A 21,574-nucleotide genomic window follows, 5' to 3' on the forward strand; every position below is an offset into this window, starting at 1 on the left:
GTGCTGCAGTGACATCTGCCCTCTGCTCCGGGTGTACGTGTGTTCACCTCTTGCTGTGCGGGTGTTCACTACTCACTGGATGGGTTTAAAGCAGAGATCACATTTCGGGGATGGGTCACCATAACTGACTTATACGTCACTTCAGTGGAAAGGATTTTTTCTTTATGAAAGTGAAGTGTTGAAAGTAAAGTGATCTTTTGCGATGTCGTAACAGCTGTGAAAAATAAACAGCGCGTCAATGTCCGCTAATAACCGATTCGCGATGCAATGACTCATTTTGTTGAAACGACTCATACAGTATATCAAACACTGAACTCGCAATACTGTCTGTCTAACCTTCTGTCTGTACCCATCAAAACATCTCAGAACACAAGCGTATTTAGACCATTTAACAAGAGTGGTTGTTTAGTTGATTTAGTATTTATAGTTTATTAATGACAATGTGTAGTAAAATACATACATAATGATGTAGTTCTGAGTAACTTTTGAGTTTTGCGCTAGCTAGTTTAATTTAATTTTATGTAAATAAAGTAAAAAAGGCCAGTGGCAAAATTAAACTTTTTGCAAAGAGGGTAATAAAGGAGGATTGTGAAGAGTGAGAGGTTGTATTTGTGTCTGATAATTACGTCACAGACAGTATATAACTTAATATAAAACTAAGTAATATCAACTGATTAAAAAACAAATACGTTTCTTTGCATTTATTTGGCTTCGTAAGTGTTAAAGCGCAAATATGAAGTGGAATATTTTACGAGAAAGAATGACAAATTAACAGACCGATTCATCAACTGAGGTCATTATGATCACTATAAAAAAGGTGCAACCAAATGAGAAAGTGGGACCAGTGGAAAAAATGAGTCTAGAGCCTTGAAGTCACCTGTTGAATGTGCTGCTTCTTCCTGTTGCTCACTGAGACGATCACTGAACAGGTAAAGAGAGACCTTGTGCTGACAGAACAGCACTGGAGACATTTTCCAACTGAATGAAAGCTTTATTAGAAGGTCGCTGGATATTTCGCTCGTGCTTCTCCTGAACAAAAGCTGCTAAAGTTCTTGTAAAAGTTACTAAATCAAGAGACAGACTTGCGTACGTTAGAAACACAGTTTTGTGTGCCCACTTGCGTGTGAACGGGCCAGAGAGTCACACGGCAAAATGAATATAGGGAAAACATTATTATTATTAAATATGTCCCTCTTTCTTCGGCCCCAAGCACACAGTGACCCTGGGCCAGTGCTCATAATACTCATTGGATAATCCGGCCCTGGTTGTACTTGTATAAAAACATGCATTTCATTAGTTGTCCTCTGAAATGGACTAAAACATTGAAGCTGTGAGATTGTGAATTCTGATCCACAAGAAGTTTTGTTTGTCATGACTCAAAACTGAGTAAAACCCTCTGTTCTATAGTCACTGTAACTCACAGCTTCACAGGGTTTAATGATTCTATTAAACAGTTATTCACTATACAAGGTGTCATTAAATAAACACACAGCATCAAAAATAAGATTATATTGATAATTAAAACAAATATAATTCTTCAGACGCAGAATGAGACACAGTTGTGCAGTAATACTGATGTAATGTGATCACTGATGTGTGTTTATGGAATAACAACAGTTTCAGATGTTTTATAAACCACAAGCTATTTCATTTGAATCGTTTATTAGATGTGAAACATATTTATAAAATAATTCTGCTCAAGATCATTCACGTAATAAAGATAACACTAGACAACAGACAATTTATCTGTGTGTTCACACCATCACTGACTGTCTCTAGGTGTCTCTAGTCTCTTGTTACGAGGTGGTCACAGGGCGCTCCTATCTTTGGTTGCTATAGTAACAGTTATAAACAAACTCTGCAGTAACTGATGAGAGACTGATGACATGAGCTCTGCTGCTTTACTCCTATTGGTAGTCGATCCTGAAAAATAATCATCATTTCCATTATATTGAGCAAATCTTGCTAGACACACACACTTCCTGTCGCCAACAGTCACTGTTGCTCGTGTCACCAGAGGTCGTCGGCTCTCCATTGAAACTAATGACATCTTCTCGCTTTGTTGATGGGTGTCGCTGCCAGTGTGAACACACAGTAATCCAAAGTCTCATACAGTGAATTTCATCAGTTTGTTTGATTCCTTCATAACTTCTGAGATTGTTGATCATCTTCACCTGAACACTGATGAGTTATGATGTTTATATTTCTCTCTCTTGTGTTTCTGTGACAGTTAAAGTGATGAGGGTGCCTGAGGGACATTCTGTCACTCTAGAGACTCATGTCACTAAACTCCTGTCTGATGTTGTCATCGAGTGGAGCTTTAGAGATGAAGTGATATTACAAACAGAGAACTTGTTACTCTTGAATGTGGCTGAGAGATTCAGAGACAGACTGGAGGTGGATGATCAGACTGGATCTCTCATCATCAGACACATCAGAACAGAAGACGCTGGACTGTATAAACTAAAGATCAGCAGCAGCAGTCCAGTGAAATCATTCCTTCAGTTCATCACTGGTGGAGGACCATCATACTATCAATTCAATGTTTTTGTCACAGGTAAGAAGCTCAATTCTATTGATAATATTTATATGTTCTACAGAAATTTCTGCCATTCAGCTCATGAACACAACTGAACAAGTCAACAGAGAAACCTCTTCACACTTCAAGCCAGGAGAAGACATCAAGACACAAATACAGCACAAGAGTAATAAACACAAATGTTATTTAGTATTATTAAACGGCACTCTGGACACTAGATGCTGATTGGCCTGTTGCAAAATCCCAAGGACTATTATTCCCCATTAACAACCGCTCAAAACTGCTTAAATATATAAACTTTATTCATCAAGATTTACGTCTTACTAGCAGAAGTCTTTTGCATTCATTACAACTGAACTAATAAAAGATTTCAAGTCAAAATGGGCATTAAATTATCCCAACACAACTCTCCATTAACATATTGTACAAATTTATAAAAGTTATAAAACTTCAATGTGCAGAAAATTGTCTATACAGATAATCTTGACTGTGAGCACATTCTGTAACATCTAAAGAACACAATCAATCTTTTATACTCGAGACCCCATAAAGCCCATTTAACCCTTGACAACCCATTGACTAATGGTCACCAGCTCACACTGGACAATTACACATCTGTTAAAACACTTATTTCATAAAGTTCACACTGCCACCAGTTTTTTGGCTCATATGTAGGGATGGGAATCGATAAGAATTTAACAATTCCGATTCCATTATCGATATTGCTTATCGATCCGATTCCTTATCGATTCTCATTGGGCGAGGGAATAAGTACAAATTTGTTTGTTTGTATTAACTTGCTTTAATATCTGATAAGAACACAGCACATACTCACACACAAATTATGTGTAGCAACCTCAGAACAAACCTAAAAGTAAGCTTCAAAGTAAAGTCCAGGGACCTATAGAATTTTTCACATTCATCACTGATCCAGACAAAAAAATAAAATAAAACTGCCATTTAAGTGCCATAAAAACTAAAAACACAGACTAAACAGTCAGGGAAGAGTTTGTGCCTTTGGGAATCTTCTACCTGAAACCAAATTCAACTCAACTGACATACACAATAAAAAGAAGTCTTCCGTAAAGACCATAACTACCAACTTAGGCAAATTAAAAAAAATTGTGTAGAAAAATTGTCATGTTTGCCATCTCAGGAAGGATGCGAGATCTTTCTGGACTTAATGTGTCTCCAGCAGTGGAGAACACCCTTTCAGAAGGGGTGGAGGAAGCTTGGACACAGAGATACTTCTCAGCTAGAGCTGATAACACTGGCAATGTGTCACTCTGGAGATTATTATTCATATAGTAAAAGTTTACACAATGAAATGGCGCTCACATGAACTAAATAGAGAAGTTCCCTTCGGCATTAATAGCAGATGACGTCTCGTTAGTTCCGGTGCTGCTTGACTCACTTGTTGTTGTTGTGTCGCTATAGTAGTAATGTATCAAACACAAGACAGTCCTGCAAATGAATTGTGTGCTGTGTGGCCAAATGTTTCTGCATATTGGAGGTAGTTCCTCCCTTTGTCGAAATTAAACTTTTACAGTTGTTGCAAATGACCGCATTGGCGTCTTTTCTATTGAAATATAACCACGCTTTAGATCGCTTCTGCCTCGATGACATGTTTGCTGCGTAACCAGGCACCGGTTCTAACGAAGATTTCCATCCCTACTCATATGTGACCGAGGATACGGGACAAACCACTTGGATTCCGATCTTTAAAATCTGATCTGAGTCACTTCCATATGTGTTCCTAAATCAGTGACAGGTCTGATGTTTTGCAATGCGACCTCAGTTTGAACCGTCATTTCAGAATTCATGCGACTTTTGTGTCATTGTAGATCGACATACTTCACAATTCTGCGTTGACTGAAAGCTTCACGCTCCATTCTGTTGGAAGTGCATTTTACAGATATATCAGATTATAAACATAATAGTTATTTCTCGATGACAGCCTACTCCGTGTTAGGTGATATGGTTGTTTTGTGCATACGATTCAGTTTGTAACCATCTGGAGTTCACACTGGAATCTGATATTGACCTCATTTTAAAAATCGTCTGAACAGACAAGGAAAAAAATCAGAATTGAGCAATAAGACTTGCATTATGAACGTAGTCTAAAATATCTGAAACTTGCACTTCAAGTTGTACTACATACATCACACTTTATTTCATTACTAAAATGATGTTACATTTCGTTTGTTGACATACTTGCACTATTTGTGCACATAATTGCAAATAGAAATGTATAAATGCTCATAACGAGGTTAAAAATATATTGCGATTTATGTCACATTTCAAAATGACATTGATAAGTGTTATTATTAACCATCACACACCTCCAAGGGTGTTTTCAAAATGGTTCCATAGGCTACAATTGACCTTGGATTTTTTACTGCTCTCATCTTTAATGTTGGATAGTTTGACAATTGACATGCATTATAAAGCAAATATATATATAACACAAATGGCTCTGTTTTGTAAAATCAATTAGTAATCTGAAACTGATACAGTAATAGAAGGTTTCTCTGTGTGTCTGATGTGTATATATATTTTATATTTACTGAAATCATAAACCGTATGTTCTCCAGCACATTTGATCTGATGGATGTTCTTCTGTGTTTTTCTCTTCTATGTGCTGCTGTTATAAATGAAGAGAGGATAAAACCAGTAATGTTGGAAGGTTTTGTTACTCTAGAGACTGGTGTTACTGAAGTACAGACTGATGATAAGATTCAGTGGACATTTGAAAATGATAAAACTCTCATAGCTGAAATGACTGTAGGGACTAAACCCTCATATGACTCGATTTATGAGAGATTCAGAAACAGACTGAGGATGGACCCTCAGACTGGAGATCTCGTCATCATAGACATCACAACTGAACTCTCTGGAGTTTATAAAGTTCAGATCATCAACAGCACTAGAGGAAGTAAAGTGAAGGACTACAGAGTTGCCATCTCTGGTGAGTGGATTTGTTTCAGTGATTTATATTTGACATGATGATGAGAGATGATGTAATGACCAGAAGAGTTTTACACTAAACACTGTATTAACATTTAACTTTAGTTTCATGTCAGAATCCATTGACTTTACACATAAAGAGTTTCCATTTACTATAAATGTGTTCATCATATCTTTGTTTATTCCTGTTCAGATTTTCTAATCTGTGGCTAAAATCATGTTGTCAATGTCTGGATTAACATGTTTTCAGCCGCATTAAATATTTGATGATAGAATTTCTTTAAATCTGTTATTTACATTAATAATATAAACAATCTTTATCATGTAAACATGTTGAAAGAGAGCGCTACAGTATAAGACTATTACAAACACACACACATATTGTCTGCTTATCATTACAAACACAAATGACAGTAAATGGATCTCTTATATTTCCTCAATATGACACGAGTTGTCGAGCACACTGTTGATGTGGATCAGTAAAAGAACACCAGCAGCTTTATACTGCAGGTACAGACTGGTGTGAGTCAAAGACTGGATTTGATGTGAGACCAGTGTCAAACACCTTCATGATCACTGGTGTTACTGGTGTTTAGTGTGGGATGATGACTGATGTCATTGAAAGGTTTTTACATACACAGAGTAAATACACAAGAGTGAATGAGGAGACACCACATGATCATTGTTGAGTGAACCGTCTCTTAAAGGAAACAAAATAACATTCATGAGCTCTTTAAACACAAGATCTCACATCACAGTTGTGTGTGTTTCTGACAGTATATTATCACATTGACTTGTTTTCTGTGTGTTTTAGTGATCACATACACAGGAGAATCTGTCACTCTACACACTGAGAGTGAAATACAGAGCGACAGTGAGATCAAGTGGATCTATGAAGATGAAACCATTCTGGAAACTGTAAAGAATGGAGACGTCAGAAATATTAAAGATATTGATGATGAGAGATTCAAAGACAGACTGAATATGAATCCTCAGACTGGAGATCTCACCATCACAAAGATCATACAGACAGATGAAGGACTTTACATACTTCAGCAGATCAACAGTGATGGAAAGATCTCATGCAGAATATTCAGTGTTTGGGTCCGTGGTGAGTAACTCAAGATATGAATTATTATATCAGATACAAGCTGTTACAATGTGTTGTTTTGTTAATTTTATCGGTTGTTGAAAAAATAGACATTTCATTTATTAAAACCTTTTTTTTTTACTTTCACTTTTATTGTTTGTTTAATTGAACAGAAAAAGTATTAAATGCATAATTCTCTCCATTAGTTGATAAAGTGACTTTAGTCTGATATTCACACTGTTCATAAATCAAGTCTTGTTTATTACTGTAGTGCTTCACAATAAACTCCTTCATTTCAATGTTTGATGTTATAAAATCAAGTGATTTAAGAGCTGAGTGAAGATATGACTGTTCACACTAACACATGTTCATATGTTTCATTTGTGTGTGATTCTAAACAGACGGTCATCGTCCAAATCAGATGAAGCTGAACTCAGGTAAGATTCTGTACAGATGTGTATTTCTGCTACATTCAAAAATCTATTTGATTTGGGTTTGTTTGCTTTTCAACACTTCTCTTAAAAGTGTCAATTGGAGATTTTGGGATTTTTGCAATTGCTAAATTTCTAATGAACTGAATGTTTGTTTAAACAGACACTGATGATGAACAAACAGAGATCAGTTAACAAATCACAATTGAAATTCCATTTCATAATGAAGAACAGTTTTTTGAAGCGTTTACAGTGAGATTTTAGTCCTGAAGGTCCTGTAAACAATGAAAAATCTCTTGTTAGACATAAACATTTGTCAAAACTGTCCTGAGAAGTTTTAACGATTTATGATTGAGTTATTTAAAGGGTTAATTTAATCACTCGAAGGCGATAATTTGTAACGCATGTTATATTTATTTTAGTATACTTTCAAACATTTAAATTCTGCAGTCTGAATCGGTTTCATGAGTGAATATTCATTTGTGCACTTCAATGGAGTGTAAGACAATTATTGAAAGAGTGTAGAGATATTTCATTTACATTCACGTAGATAATAGATCTATAGCCCTATTTGGACGGGACAAGTTTCCTAAACGACATCTGAGTTAAAACTGTTTTAACACAATGTCTGTGATTTCATGTATCGATTCAGACAGAACTACATATTACAGAGGTAGAAGAGTCTGTTTCATAATCTTGGGCGCTGCAGAAGATCATGTGCTCTGAATACTTGCATTGTGTATATTCATATAACCCAACAACAGCAGCCTGCTTTTAATAAACCCACAGAAATGAAGGAAACATGATTATTTAATATAATTATTTCTCATTAATAACAATGACATTCAGTGGACAGATAAAGTTGACTTCTGACTAATATCAGTAAACAGATCTTGCAGTTGCCAGTCTTAAGTTTACGAGATTCGTCTCGTCTCACTTTTATATTTCACAGAATTGCAAAAGTATCCAGATCTATTCAATAGGAATATTGAATTAATGGGATGCAGGAAGTATATTTGCGCGTTAGTAAGAGTTTACGGCAGTTCACATTGGCCAAAACACGTAAAGAAACGCCTTTTGAAAAAATATTGTCAGCAATCACAGACATTCGCATTCCGACGGGATTAGATTTCTCAGAGGTCCACAGGGTTTGGTGAAAAACAATAACGTTATTTAAATTGCTCTGGAATGTTTAAAGAGATCGTGTGAGGAAAAAAAGTGATTTAGCTGATTCAGACGGGATTAAAATCGCAAAGTACGACCCCCTGGAAAACTAGTACCGTCTGAAATAGGGCTAATGTGTAACTCTATTGCTGATACGTTGTTTAATTTATTCTGTAAATGTTATTTCTATGTCAAATTGTTGACATTTCATCTCTTTTCTGAATGATTCCGCAGGAACTGAAGGAAATAAATCAACAGCAGTTGAGATGCCTTTACTGAATGAAGCAGAAGATAGATTTTGATCAGATTATAGCTGCTCATCATCACATCTGTCACATTATCACATCTACAGTAATAAAACTGATTTACTGTTTCATGATCCGTCCTCTTTAAAAGATCATCTTCATGTGTGCTGTTGAGCTTGAGTGATAAAAGCTTTTAAAGCTAAAGTTATTGTTTTTTTCTTTTATTTGGCGTTAAAACTGTTAAATATTCAGGATCCCTTTATATTTTTATACTTCATATGTTACTCACTGCATAGCATATGATCAGTTTGACTCTCGTGCGTTTGATGTTGTGTGATTGTAGACAGAATTGATTTAATATCTGATGATGAAGATGACATATGATATACATGAAGAACATCTTCAGTCTTTCTCTAACCCGTCTCTAATCTGATTTTATACACATTTATATAACAACTAACACCAAAAACAAGTTCATGATGAAGTTAACATGAGATCACATGACAATCTGTGTTTATCACGTGAAGAAGATTCTAGAAAATACACGTGAGAAACATCTTGAGCATCAGCGTTAGATTGTGATGTCTGTTCAGTTTTTATTGTTGAAGAATATTTTAGTGTTTCATTTACAGTATTATTTACTACATTATGTGCCTATATATTATTTTTTATAACGTACATTTTTTGCTTAAGAAAATCTGTTCTCTGATCAGATCTGAACGTGACATTATAAATGTAAATTCAGACTCTCAGTACAGATATAAAAACTTCATAAAGCACTTAACTGAATAACTCTTGCCTTATTGCTCTTATTAGAAAAGAAGAGACAAATATGTTTTAGCTTTAATAGAAATGTGAATGTGAAACAGTAATACTTGTATTGTGTTCTGCTTTGACTGAATCTTATTTTTATTTACTTTAAAAGTGTCATACATGAACATGTAACAGTATTAAAAAGTGTTTGTGTCTGATCATTTCTGTCCTTTAATAGATAAAGTGATTATTTAGTAATGAATGTTTAACAGTAAACACATGCTTGTGTTGAGCTTGACTTGCTTCAATGTGTTATACTGAATATACAATGTATGACAATATTAATAAATAAAAAATAAAAACTCAATTTAAATGTGTGGTTCTTTGTGTTCATAAATGTTCTGTGATTTCAGAGGAAAATCTCATGAGAGAGCAGAAGAGAAAAACTGTTTTCAAACAGACATCACAGATGAATTATTCTGACATTTATCAGGTTGATGGAGAAAACAGCTTTAGAATAAATGAAGATTTATCAATAAACAACTTATTCACCCCTTATGAATGCTCTTTATATTTTTAAAGATAATTCCCTTATAAATAAACCCAGGAATAAAAACCATAGATATACTGTAAACTCTCTTGACATTATTTTACTTGACGTTCAAACATTTTGGATAAAAGTGTCTGATAAATGAATAAAAGTAAATTTACTATAAACAAATTCTCAACCATATGTCTTCAACATCCATTTTACCATTAAAGTAGTAGTTCACCCAAGAATGAAAAAATTCTCTGAATTTTAACCCAGACTTTAATATCATAATTACATAGATGTCTTTTGTTTTTTTCCTCCAAAAAAATAATATACTTATATTTCTGTATTCCCCATTGTTTTTTGTGTCGTATTTTAGACAGTGTTCAACAATATTTATAAACATGTTCATTGTATTATTCATCAATGCTCATGCTGCTAGAAAACCAATCTGACAATATGTTGTGTTTCTGCATCTGATCAGTTTAAATATCTTTAATATGTGTTACGTCACTAGGGGGCGCTCTAGAAAACAAGTCCCCAGAAGAAGGTTTCTTTCATGATTTGTTTCTTTACTGAATTTGTTTCAAAACACATGTTAACTCTTTATTTCACAAAATAAAAATATGTTTTTAAATGCATGATCAGTCTAAACAGGTTTGCTTTTGAACAATGAATAACATGGATTGACATGTAGCTAATAATACATCACACGATTGTGTTGTTTCAAAATGCACACAAGTAAAGTTTTTTATTATAAGACCTTTCTGTAAAAATGAATGAAATGTTATAAAGTAACTAAAGTCTAGTCCATAAACTCACCCATAAAGTTTGATAGTTAAACACTCTGTCAAACACTGTTTGTAAGGTTAGTGAACAGAAATACAATTTACATTTCTGCATTTAACTGACAGTTTTACCCAAATGTATTCACAATGCATCTCATGTTGACTGGAACTTAAACTCATTGTGTTGTGTTGGTGAAATGCTCCACCAGCTGAACTATAGATTGAGAAAATCACAGAGACTTGAATGTGGTCTTATTTCACCGTAAACACACATGTTATGCTCAATGTTTGGCCTCAAGTGCTTCAATGGTGTCTGAGAACACTTTTATAATGTGACTGAGGGAAAGAAAATATGTCTCAGACACTTCAATGCTTTTCTCTCCAAAACATTTCAATAAAAACTGGGATCATTGCTCCTCACCTTCACTCTTAAAGTAGCTGGTCAGGGACTTGATACATGATTGATAAATACTGAATACTTCTCAGCCTATGTGCAATTATTAAATAGTTATTTATTTCTGCACTTGTGCCGTTGTTTAAAGCTGTTTTTTTTCTGTAAAGTAATAATACAACACGCGTCTGCATCTACTCGAGGGTAAATCAATGAAGTAGTTTTGACAAAAGCCAGATTCTTTAAGAACCTCTCTAATCAGTTTTTCTTTTTCAGAAAGATTTAATGATCTTCTTCAAATCCTTAAACTTTGTGAAGTAAAATAAAATAAAATAAAATAAAATAATAAAATAAAATAAAATAAAATAAAATAAAATAAAATAAAGTAAAATAAAATAAAATAAAATAAAATAAAATAAAAACTAGCTTATGGTCTCAACTGAAAACATACTGCTGGACTGAGTTTAAAGGGGGGTGTCCGATTTAGGAATTACACTTGTTTAGGAACGTCATGACAAAATAGGGCTCGGAGTTAATTGTTATTTTGATAAATTGTCATTTAATTATTTAATGTATAATATTTGATTGTTTCTTTTAAAATCATGCAGCTGTTTGCTTTTTAAACAATCTAGATATCCTGCCATGACTCAATTTCGTAAAGAGAGTGTGTAATATTGGAAGGGCATAGAAGTGCACAAGACGTACGCATATTGCACTCACAGCTGTATATACAAGACCAAGCTTTTTTATATGACTATATTAATAATATTTTATAACCTTATTAAAGTTCAAATTTTTGCTCTAAGAAGCTTTTCACATACAGCCACAGATGTCAGAACGTGTCATTTCCCTCTTTCAGTGATGATCTTGTGTGTTGTCTATCATTGTGTTGTTCACTTTACTGACGGCAGGGGGCGGTGTGTTCACTGAAGGAGTTTATTCACTACAGAGCATCACTTCTCTCTTCAGCTCTTCAGAGTTATCAAGAGTGTCAGATCCAGTGTTTGTCAGAACTGTTTATCTGAAACATCTGGAGAAAATGTTTACTGTGATTTTCATCTGTTTGTGCTCGTGGAGTCTGGAGGGTAAGTCACGTGTGATTTTATCACTTTCACGGCTGGATTGATTTCATATGTCAAAGTCACAGAATGAATCAAGATCATGTTGATCTGAACTGTCTGATATATGACAGCTTCAGTGAATCTCTTTATTCGTCTCTAATCATGTAAAAACATATAAAGTCAAATCTTTTGGGCTCGAGACTACCTTGTGTTCTTCTGTCTCATTCCTCTTCCTTGTTCTGCATTTACTAATAAAATATATACATATAATTGACGCCTTTTGTCATTTGCTATAGACAACAATATATACTACAGAATAATATCCAAAAAAAGGCCCATTTGGCACTAAATAAAGGGAGGCAGTTATAATAGAAAATTGCAATATTCAGTCACCTAAAACACCACAAGGACACAGATTATCTTTCACCGTGAAGTGATATAATGTTAAGTGTAAAAGTATTTCCTACATACTTTATTCCTACAATAACTATAATTAAACATTTATTTACTTAAAGATGCTTTCATAAAGTGATCATTTACACATCAGAACAGTTTTGACTCCAGATAAATAACTCAAGTCTTTATTGACAGATGAATAGAAGCTGTCCTGAGTGTGAATGAATTTAAAGTAATGTTTATATCATTTCTCTGTGTATTTTTCAGGTGTGTTTGGTTCTGCAGTCCGTCTCTGTGTCTGTGATGGAGGGAGATTCTGTCCTTCTGTCTGTGAATATTACTGAAGCACAGAGACGTGATGGAATCATGTGGACATACGGTTTAATTCCTATAGCTAAACTCAAGACTGGTAATAAATATATATATTATAATGGCACTGATGGGATGTTCAGAGACAGACTGAAGCTGAATGAGACGGGATCTCTCATCATCACAGACATCAGAATCAAACACTCTGGACTTTATTATATCTCCACAACCAGCGAAGAGAAGCCATTCAAGAAATTTGACATTACTGTCTATAGTGAGTACACAATCTACTCTCATCCATATATATTCATCCTGTCACATTATTTCATAAATGAGGTCATAATTATTTCACAATATTGTGGAATGAAAAATTACTTTCACATACTTTTCACATTCACTCTTGATTTCTTGTTATTTGTTTGTTATCCAATTTATCACATGATTGTTTACCTCATATGTAAATGACTAAACACCAAATATTGACTTTATTGATTAATTAGTTGAAAAATACAGCCATCCTCCACTCCTCATTTTTTTATTTACTGGTTGATTTTTTTTCAGATCGTCTGCCTGTTCCTCTCATCACCAATTCTTCATCTTTAGAAGGATCTTCAAGCAGCAAAATGTGTGTTTTTGTGTTCAGTGATGAATGTGTCACATGTGAGTCTCTCCTGGTACAAAGGAAAGAGTTTATTGTCCAGCATCAGTGTGTCTGAACACAGTAACATCAACATCTCTCTTCATCTGGAGTGTCTGGATGATCCTTACACATGTGTAGTGAACAATCCCATCACAAACCAGACTCAACATCTCAACACTGATGTCTCTCATCAGTGTCCTGATATGACCACTATTGGTATGAGATATTAATTTTTCATTTTGATCTGATCTGAGATGAGACGGTAAGATTCAGATACAGTAATGTCTCTTTATTCATTAAGAACGAAGCCGTCATCACATTTCAGATTATATAATTCCTCTCTCTGGTGCCGCTGGATCTCTGACGATTGTAACTGTACTTCTGATCTTCTTCGTCTGCAGGAAAAGCAGAAAAACAAATCAAGATGGTAAGTGTGAACTACAGCCAAAACACATCAAATGATGTAACAATAATGTGGTTTTGTGAAGAAGAAGTAACAAAAGTAACAAAAATTGTGACACACATTTATTAAAGGAGTAATTGTCATGATTTTGGAGGCTGACAAGGAGACACAGGAACAGAAGACCCAATTGCAGACAGTGGGTAAGGGATAACAAGGACTTTAATATTAAATACACAGCATGAAACAAAACAAGGCAGCATATGGAAGGCCAATAGGGCCATAATGCTTCTCTCCACATGAAACATGAGGTACTGACATGATTCTGCCACTAGGAAGACAAGATATTTTTAAGGCTGTTGGTAACAACCCCCCATTCACATGCATTGGGTCCAGTACTGTTCTGTTACCAACATTCTTAAAAAAATCTTCTCTTGCGTTCTGCAAAAGAAAGAAAGTCATACATGTTTGATATGACAAGAGGGCGTATAAAGCTGTGTTGGGTGCTACTAGTTACTTAGTAATTAGTTGCTGTAATTTAAAAAAAATTTCCTTGAAAAAGTAAAGTTAGGGATTACACTTAATTCTACTGTTATTTACTTCAGATGTAATTGAACTAAATACTGTGTAATATATTCAATCCTGAAAATGACAAGTCTAACTAAATCTAAAAAATATATATGTATGTTTTAATATATCCTTCTTACATTTGTATACTTTGGTCAGTTGAAAATGATAATTTATGTAGTTATTTTTTATTTGTTTGAAATAATTAAATAAGCCGTTTCATGACTATCCTTTAATCAGTTCTTATCAAGGTTCATGTAGGATATAGAAAGTAATTAGTAATTAAATACTTTTTGAAGAGAACAATTTGTACAGTAATCTAATTACACTATTAAAGATGTAATTAGTAACTAGTAATGAATTACTTTTTCAGAGTGACTTACCCAACACACAAGAATTTTCATTTTTAATGTTAACTTTAACACTTTTGTGATAAAACAGTTTTGTTCACAGCTGAAACAGATCAGTCGGGTGAACAGGAGATCACTTATGCAGATCCAACATTCTGTAAAAGAGAAATGAAAAAAAAGGTAAGATTGTGTGTAATGTATGTGCTCTTATGTTCAAAAATCTATCAAGAATGTGAGAATTTACATATTTACAGTAAAAAACAGAGTTTATGAGACAAACTTAGAGAATTAATAATTGTTTTATTGCCCTTCTGACATATCACTTTCTTTCCTAAAATTCTCTTTTAGTCACTTTGGAAAAAGCATTTGCTAAATGACCTAAAGTAAAATTGAACCAACAGATATAGATAAAAAATATTGTCTAATTTCATGGTAGAAGAACAAAATGATTGATGAATGCTCACTATTGTTGATATATAATCATGTTTAAACATGTGTTTGTATATTTATATCTGTCAGAGATGTGCAGTGGAGACTGATGTTGTGTATGCAGGAGTCATGAGAAGATGATACACTGGACACTGCAGTTACTCCGGCGTAAATCACAACATTTTTACTCACATTTAACACTCCACAGCTTGTTTTTTCTCTATTTAATACATTGAGATATTAGCATTTATAATATTATTCCCTGTTTTCCATGATGATGGTCAAGCAACAAAGAGTACAAGATGTTCTAAACACGACTGCATAAATGTTCATAAAACATTCTTCTTTTACTGAACTTGTTTAGCTCGTTCATATCAATGACATCAGAGATACTGTACAATAACTTAAATCTAAATGAATCTAAACAAAAACGTATTTACCAAAACAATACAGACATTTGATTTAATAAATAATACACCTGACTTGGATTCAAATGCTAAGAGCACTGAATAAGAACATAAAACATAAAACTATATTGATTTATTATTTAAAAATTGTAACACAATATTTCAACGCATCACAGCTGTGGTATTTCGGTTGAAGAGAAGAGAACATAAAACATAAAATAGTTATTTTCTTATTTCCAGGTTTTTGTAGTACTGTACCATTAACAGAACAAAGATGTAAAATGATAAAACATTAATGTTTTTATAATATTTATTAATCCTCTCTTTAAATAATTATTTAGACTTTTATTCATTTTTCACTGTGCTGTTGAAGTAAGCTTATAATAACAATGTATAATCTGAAACGTTTTTAACTTCTGGAGACATTTTTGTTTTACAACTAACCAGCATTATTTCATCATGAAACAGATGAACTTCACAGATCCCAGCATATTCATCAACACAGATTCAAGAATATTTTAAAAATTAAATGTTTATCAGAAATGACCATTTAAATAGACACTATCTACTGCTTTTTTGTAAACAACTGTTTTTATGATGACTTTTGTTTGTTTGTTTGGATATGAGTGTATTGACTGTGATGACTACAGTATTCTGTACTAAGTTTGTTGACAACTTTAAGATTGTATATTAAACTTCTTCCCCTACTGAAAATCACTGTTCTCAACTTTAAACAACATTAAACTCATGATGGGATGTACAGTGATTTGTGGTCACTAGACAGAACTCTTGCTGGTTAAACACATTCAACGTGAAATGAAACTTGAAACTGTGAACATGAAACTGATCATTACCACAAACCTGAGTGTAAAAATACATTTGAGAAGTCCGTTCTTCAGTTCATTTTCCACATAGATGTTCAGTTGATCTTTATTTGACAATTCTTCATCTTCATCTTCATGTGTGTGTTTGCCTTGTGTGTCTTCTGTTGTTACTTTGATTAAAGTCTTTATGTTTCTTTAAACTGTTAAGACTGATTCATGTCTGTGGTTTAGTGGTGAATTTCTCTCTGAAACCTACAAACCAACTTCCATCTAAACCACCACAATCCCCTGCTGACCGCCCAACATCTCCACATAAACAAACCAAAAATAACAACACCAAGGTCATGGGTTCCATCCCAGATATTGCACATTCTCTCAGAAACAACTGTGTAGTATAATGCAATGTGAGTCCCTTTGGATAAAAGCATACAATTTAAATGTAATATTCTCATTATGAGATAAGTTTAATGTTTGTGTCAAAGCAAATGCAATGAGACATGGCCTGAACTAACAAAATACATCAAAAACACAGAGATCAGAAATCATTAAATACCGTTATAAATTATTTAAATACATTTTATTAAATAAATAATAAACAGAGAAATTAGTAAACAGACTATCTGATCTGACAGGTGATAATTGAATCATTTAATTTCTCTTTAAAATAGTAATTATTATTTTATTAAAGCAAACTTATGGAAAATAAAAAGAACCAGATGACATTTACATTTCAGTATCTTTTATTTTCTAAATGTCTGAAATAATTTGTGAAAGATTTGTTTTTCTGCAATGTCAAATATGTATGTATTAGGGACTAGAGTTGAAAAGATATACAGTACTTTGATGCACATTGTCCATGTTGAACAAACACAGTGTACTTAAAAAAGCATGAAACAATTACGTACAACAGAAACATTGAAATAATTAATAAGAACTTAAAATTTGACTTGAAAAGTTGACTTGGTGGGGAAGTTGAACTGGTTACAGCTGACCGACTGTATCATCTTTACCCTCTCTCTGTTCTTTATACTGAGGATGTTTGTTCCTCTCGTGTGGATACAGGAATATACAGAGTTTGTGTCTGTATAATGATGTGGAACTTATTTATAGACAACATGTAGAAAATCTTGTGTGTGTTCAGCTCAACCTGACCTTTCACCTCATCAGCTACAGCTCTTGTATGTCAATTCTTTGTTGTCTAAATAGTAAATACTAAACTCACAATTTTATATTGTATAACAGCATGTTGTAGGTCTGTAGTTTTCTTCACATTCTCAGCAGGTGAATCTCCCTCTGAAGTGAACAACCCGTTCTTGTCATTCCAATGTCTGTAGCTCCATCTAGTGGTTTACACTTGTACGTTCTTCAGGTGTACACTCATGGTTCATCTCTCTCTAGAGACCCCAGGCAACAAAATGTCAACAAGGCAACAAAACTTCTTTAATGAATGTTTTTACACCAGATTTGTGCAGTTTTCAACACAAGGTAAGCATAAACTAAATTCATGACTTGACTAAGGCTATAGCAGTCAGGGAGGCGTGAATAAACCTCAATAATCTGACACAAGAGGAGAGAAACACAGGGAATAAGAAGTGGTTGAATCTAACGGTGCATTAACACCTGGTCACTTCATGCGTCTTCTCTGATCGGATCCTGATAGGTGTAAATGCCCTCCGAAATGTATTCGAGACAGATTTAAATCTGATCATGCAAAACACTTCAGGAGGTGGTCTGAGAAAGCATCTTTAAATAAATAAATGTTTCATTATAGTTATGATAGGAATAAAGCTTGTAGGAGACAGACAGCACAGAGCCAGACAGATAAACAGAATTTATTGAGCTTAGATTTTACACTTGACAGATTTGAATATGTTTTTATAGATGTATGAGATGATTAAAGAGATTCACAGAATGCTTTGTTACATTTATTTGTGCCTATAGACATACTTTGATTTCTTGTTCTTATTTGATCACTTACTGATTAGTTGTCTTGAACAATATTCATCATTTCTGTGATGTAGGCTAATAGTTTCTATGGTGTCATAACCTTATTTATGAAGATTACATATGAGCTGATGTTTTCGGGTCAGGATCTGTTTCAACTTCAATTCAATTTCTATTATTTGTTAAATCTGAACACTTATTTTAATATGTGTCACAATGTGTCGCAGGTTTTTGTGTAGTTTTGCAGTAATTCTTGAATTTATGCTGACTAATGTATAAATGTATGCTCCGATGTCTCGACACTAGATGGCGCAACAGACATATAATCTGCTTTATTGTAGAGCACTGGACTGTTTACTGATATATTAAAAATGCTAAACACAAATACAGTTTAAATATCAAAATAAAGAAATGTTTGTTAATAAAAACGTCATTATAACCAGTGTCTTGCTTTTGATCTTATTACATGGTGCTTTAATGAACACAAACATCAACATATTTTTCTCTTTATAACAATTAAATTAATATAATAATAACATTTACAAATCCTGTAAGCTAATTACCGTTTACACATTTCGACGCGTTATCAACGCGAGACGCTAAATTAATAAGAAAAGCAAATGAAGTGACGTCACACACAGGGGCGTATCTAGGATATAAAACATCCTGGGCTAATGTAGGGAATTTGGATTTGGTTGTAAGGGGTATTTTTTTCAAGGGAAATATGCTTTGCATAAACTTTTTTATGCAATATATTTTATTAGCAAAAAAAAGAGAGTATCTTCCAGACTTGACTTGAGCAAAAAAAGCAAATGATAATGTTTGTAATGCGTTAGTGCTTTTATGAGCTGGGCGATAATAATGCTTGAAATTGACACTCAGTTCCTTAAAGATTTTTCCTTGTTTGTGAATTTTGTTAATATTTGTAATGTTTTTTTACAACTTAAATACTAGAAATAATTATATGAATAGAAATACTTAATAACTAGCTATAATTGATGATGCTTAACCTTATATAAATAATAAATAAAACACAAAATAAAAACAAATGGACAAAATAAAAAAATACATAAAAACTAGATTTATTTAATACCAAAATAAAACATACAAAACAAAACGCAATGTATCCTGACAGTCTGTGATATATGGTTATCTTGTTTATTTTGTTTTACATGTTCTTGATAAGAAAAACAAACAATATAAGTCTATTTCAATTTTCCTCAGCCTGTTAACCAACTTACAGCGGAGAAAACCCATCTGACAAGAATATCTGTCTTTATTGTTTATAATGTTGATAATAAATAAAGTAAAGGGCTTGATGCCTCCATGCCGAATGTTCAGATCCTAAAATGTACCCCGCAAAAAGATGGAGCCATTGTGATGCTTGTTTCCCTGTTAACTGCGTGAACGAGGCTTTGACTTGAAGGCGACGACCCTTTGAACTTCTTAAAAGGAAAATTCAGGCTTTAGATTTGGTAAAAGGTGCCAGTCTTATGCTAAGGCAAAATTCATTAACATTAGTTGTAATGAAATTTACATTTTCATGTTTCAAAATGTTGAAATTACTATTACTAAATATATTTTTAACAAACGAATATGAATTTACCAAGAACGAACAAGTTATGGGAATACATGAACTATTGTTAATCATCTAATATTACGTTGGAAATTTTATACCTAATGTAAGTAGTGTTAACAAACTCTTTGTCTCACCAGTTTTTAACATTTTAATTGTGAGCCGAGCATAACACGAGATACGGGCATCCGGTGTGTAAACTTAAAATATTCAACCTAGATTTAGAAACATTTATTTTTTTATACTTTCTTAATATTATAAAATCATAAGTTCCTTGTGTTGTCACGTGACTGCATTTTGGTTCGTTTCAACTGGTTCGGACCAAAGGAACCAGTCTCGTGTAAAAGGGAACCAACACCGCTGAAAAATGTTACAATGTATCATGTTTTTAATTGATCCGGACCAAATGAACCGAACTAAAGGTCAGAAAGCGCCCTAAAGCGCGCATCCAGTGATAAACGTGCCCAAAAGTTTCTTCCCAGAACAGTTTATTTACTTCATACACGATTGTGTTTGAACACAATAAAGACAAGATTCGCTGTCTGACGGGAAGCATTTGCTCAAGGATAATGTTTTTTTTTACAAAACAGTATTTACTTCACTACACTGTCATATATTAGGATATTATTGCTTCGCCCGGTTCATGGCACGTATGTGAGGCAGCAGCAAGAATGTTTCCAACAGATCACTATCTGTGCATTATCCTCGTAAAAATAATGCATCGCAAATTGATAAAATTCATTTTTGCAATATTTGCATTGATTTTAAGATCATGCCGCAATAACAGAATCACGAAAAACTGTGCGGGCTTGTTGTGATAATCCGGATTTTTACATCATGAGTTATAATACATTTCCGTCTGCGTGTACTCGCACACTAAAGTTAATCACTTTGTTCGTCTTCTGCCAGAATAAAATAAGATTTGTTTGTTTCTTGGCACGAGCCATTGCCGTTCTATAGTCTTCTGTGCCCTCACAAAGATAGGTTGAAATCAGTCACGTGGTGTTTGTATTTGCGCTTTTGATCTGTGCATTGCTATGCTATACAAACTATTTCCAATAGATGGCGCCAGTATTCAGATGTATATTCAGTTCACTGCTGCCTTGCGTGAATTAGTGAATAAAGAGAAAAGTGAACAGTCGCGTGTTAATGAAAGAATGGACAGCAGAATAATTAATCGGTTCTAACAGAATTATAATTAAAAATGCCAATGTATATCTACAGTACAGCAAGTCTTTATTTGTCATGCACATATAGGCCTTCGCTTGGATCCCATAAGCTCAACGTAGGCTTAGAGTCACGTGGCTTGATTAAACTTAAAACTATCTACTACACTTTAAACAGTATTAAACACACCATGACATCAATATTAATAAACATAAAACTTGCTGGATCTCATCTGACAAAAACATTCAGCGTGAACCAAGAACATTTGAGATGTTTGAACATTTAAGCAAATGAAGCATACATTTTAGGTATTTTATCTTTGTTTTATTACACTTATCTTCATATTCAATAACATGTGTTCATTTATTATTTCATAGATCCAAAATCGAAATTTGCTTGAATTGCATAATTTCAATGACATTTAATACATTTTAAACGTGTGTGATGTCTATCGACAGAGAGTTTGATCATCTTCTCATGACTCCTGCATACACCACATCATCCTCCATCACACTCTGACAGAAACACACAACAAACACACATTATTATATTACTGAACATTTATGACAAAACATTACACAAATATTCAGTCCTGTTGAAATTC

At 33.6% G+C, this 21,574-nt stretch overlaps 1 protein-coding gene across 1 annotated transcript in view; it reads left to right on the top strand.

The window, feature by feature from the left end:
• The window catches only part of LOC130429918 (uncharacterized), a 33,443-nt gene extending 23,887 nt beyond the window's left edge, over window positions 1–9,556 (top strand). The window contains exons 5-9 of the mRNA XM_056758770.1: window positions 2,231–2,557; window positions 5,199–5,507; window positions 6,321–6,617; window positions 6,998–7,033; window positions 8,426–9,556. Of these exons, the coding sequence (XP_056614748.1) occupies window positions 2,231–2,557; window positions 5,199–5,507; window positions 6,321–6,617; window positions 6,998–7,033; window positions 8,426–8,493 (1,037 nt within the window). The 3' untranslated portion in view covers window positions 8,494–9,556. The remainder of the gene's footprint in view (window positions 1–2,230; window positions 2,558–5,198; window positions 5,508–6,320; window positions 6,618–6,997; window positions 7,034–8,425) is intronic.
• The last annotated feature ends 12,018 nt before the right edge of the window (window positions 9,557–21,574 follow it).

Source organism: Triplophysa dalaica, chromosome 10 (assembly GCF_015846415.1).
Source record: "Triplophysa dalaica isolate WHDGS20190420 chromosome 10, ASM1584641v1, whole genome shotgun sequence".
Taxonomy (NCBI): domain Eukaryota; kingdom Metazoa; phylum Chordata; class Actinopteri; order Cypriniformes; family Nemacheilidae; genus Triplophysa; species Triplophysa dalaica.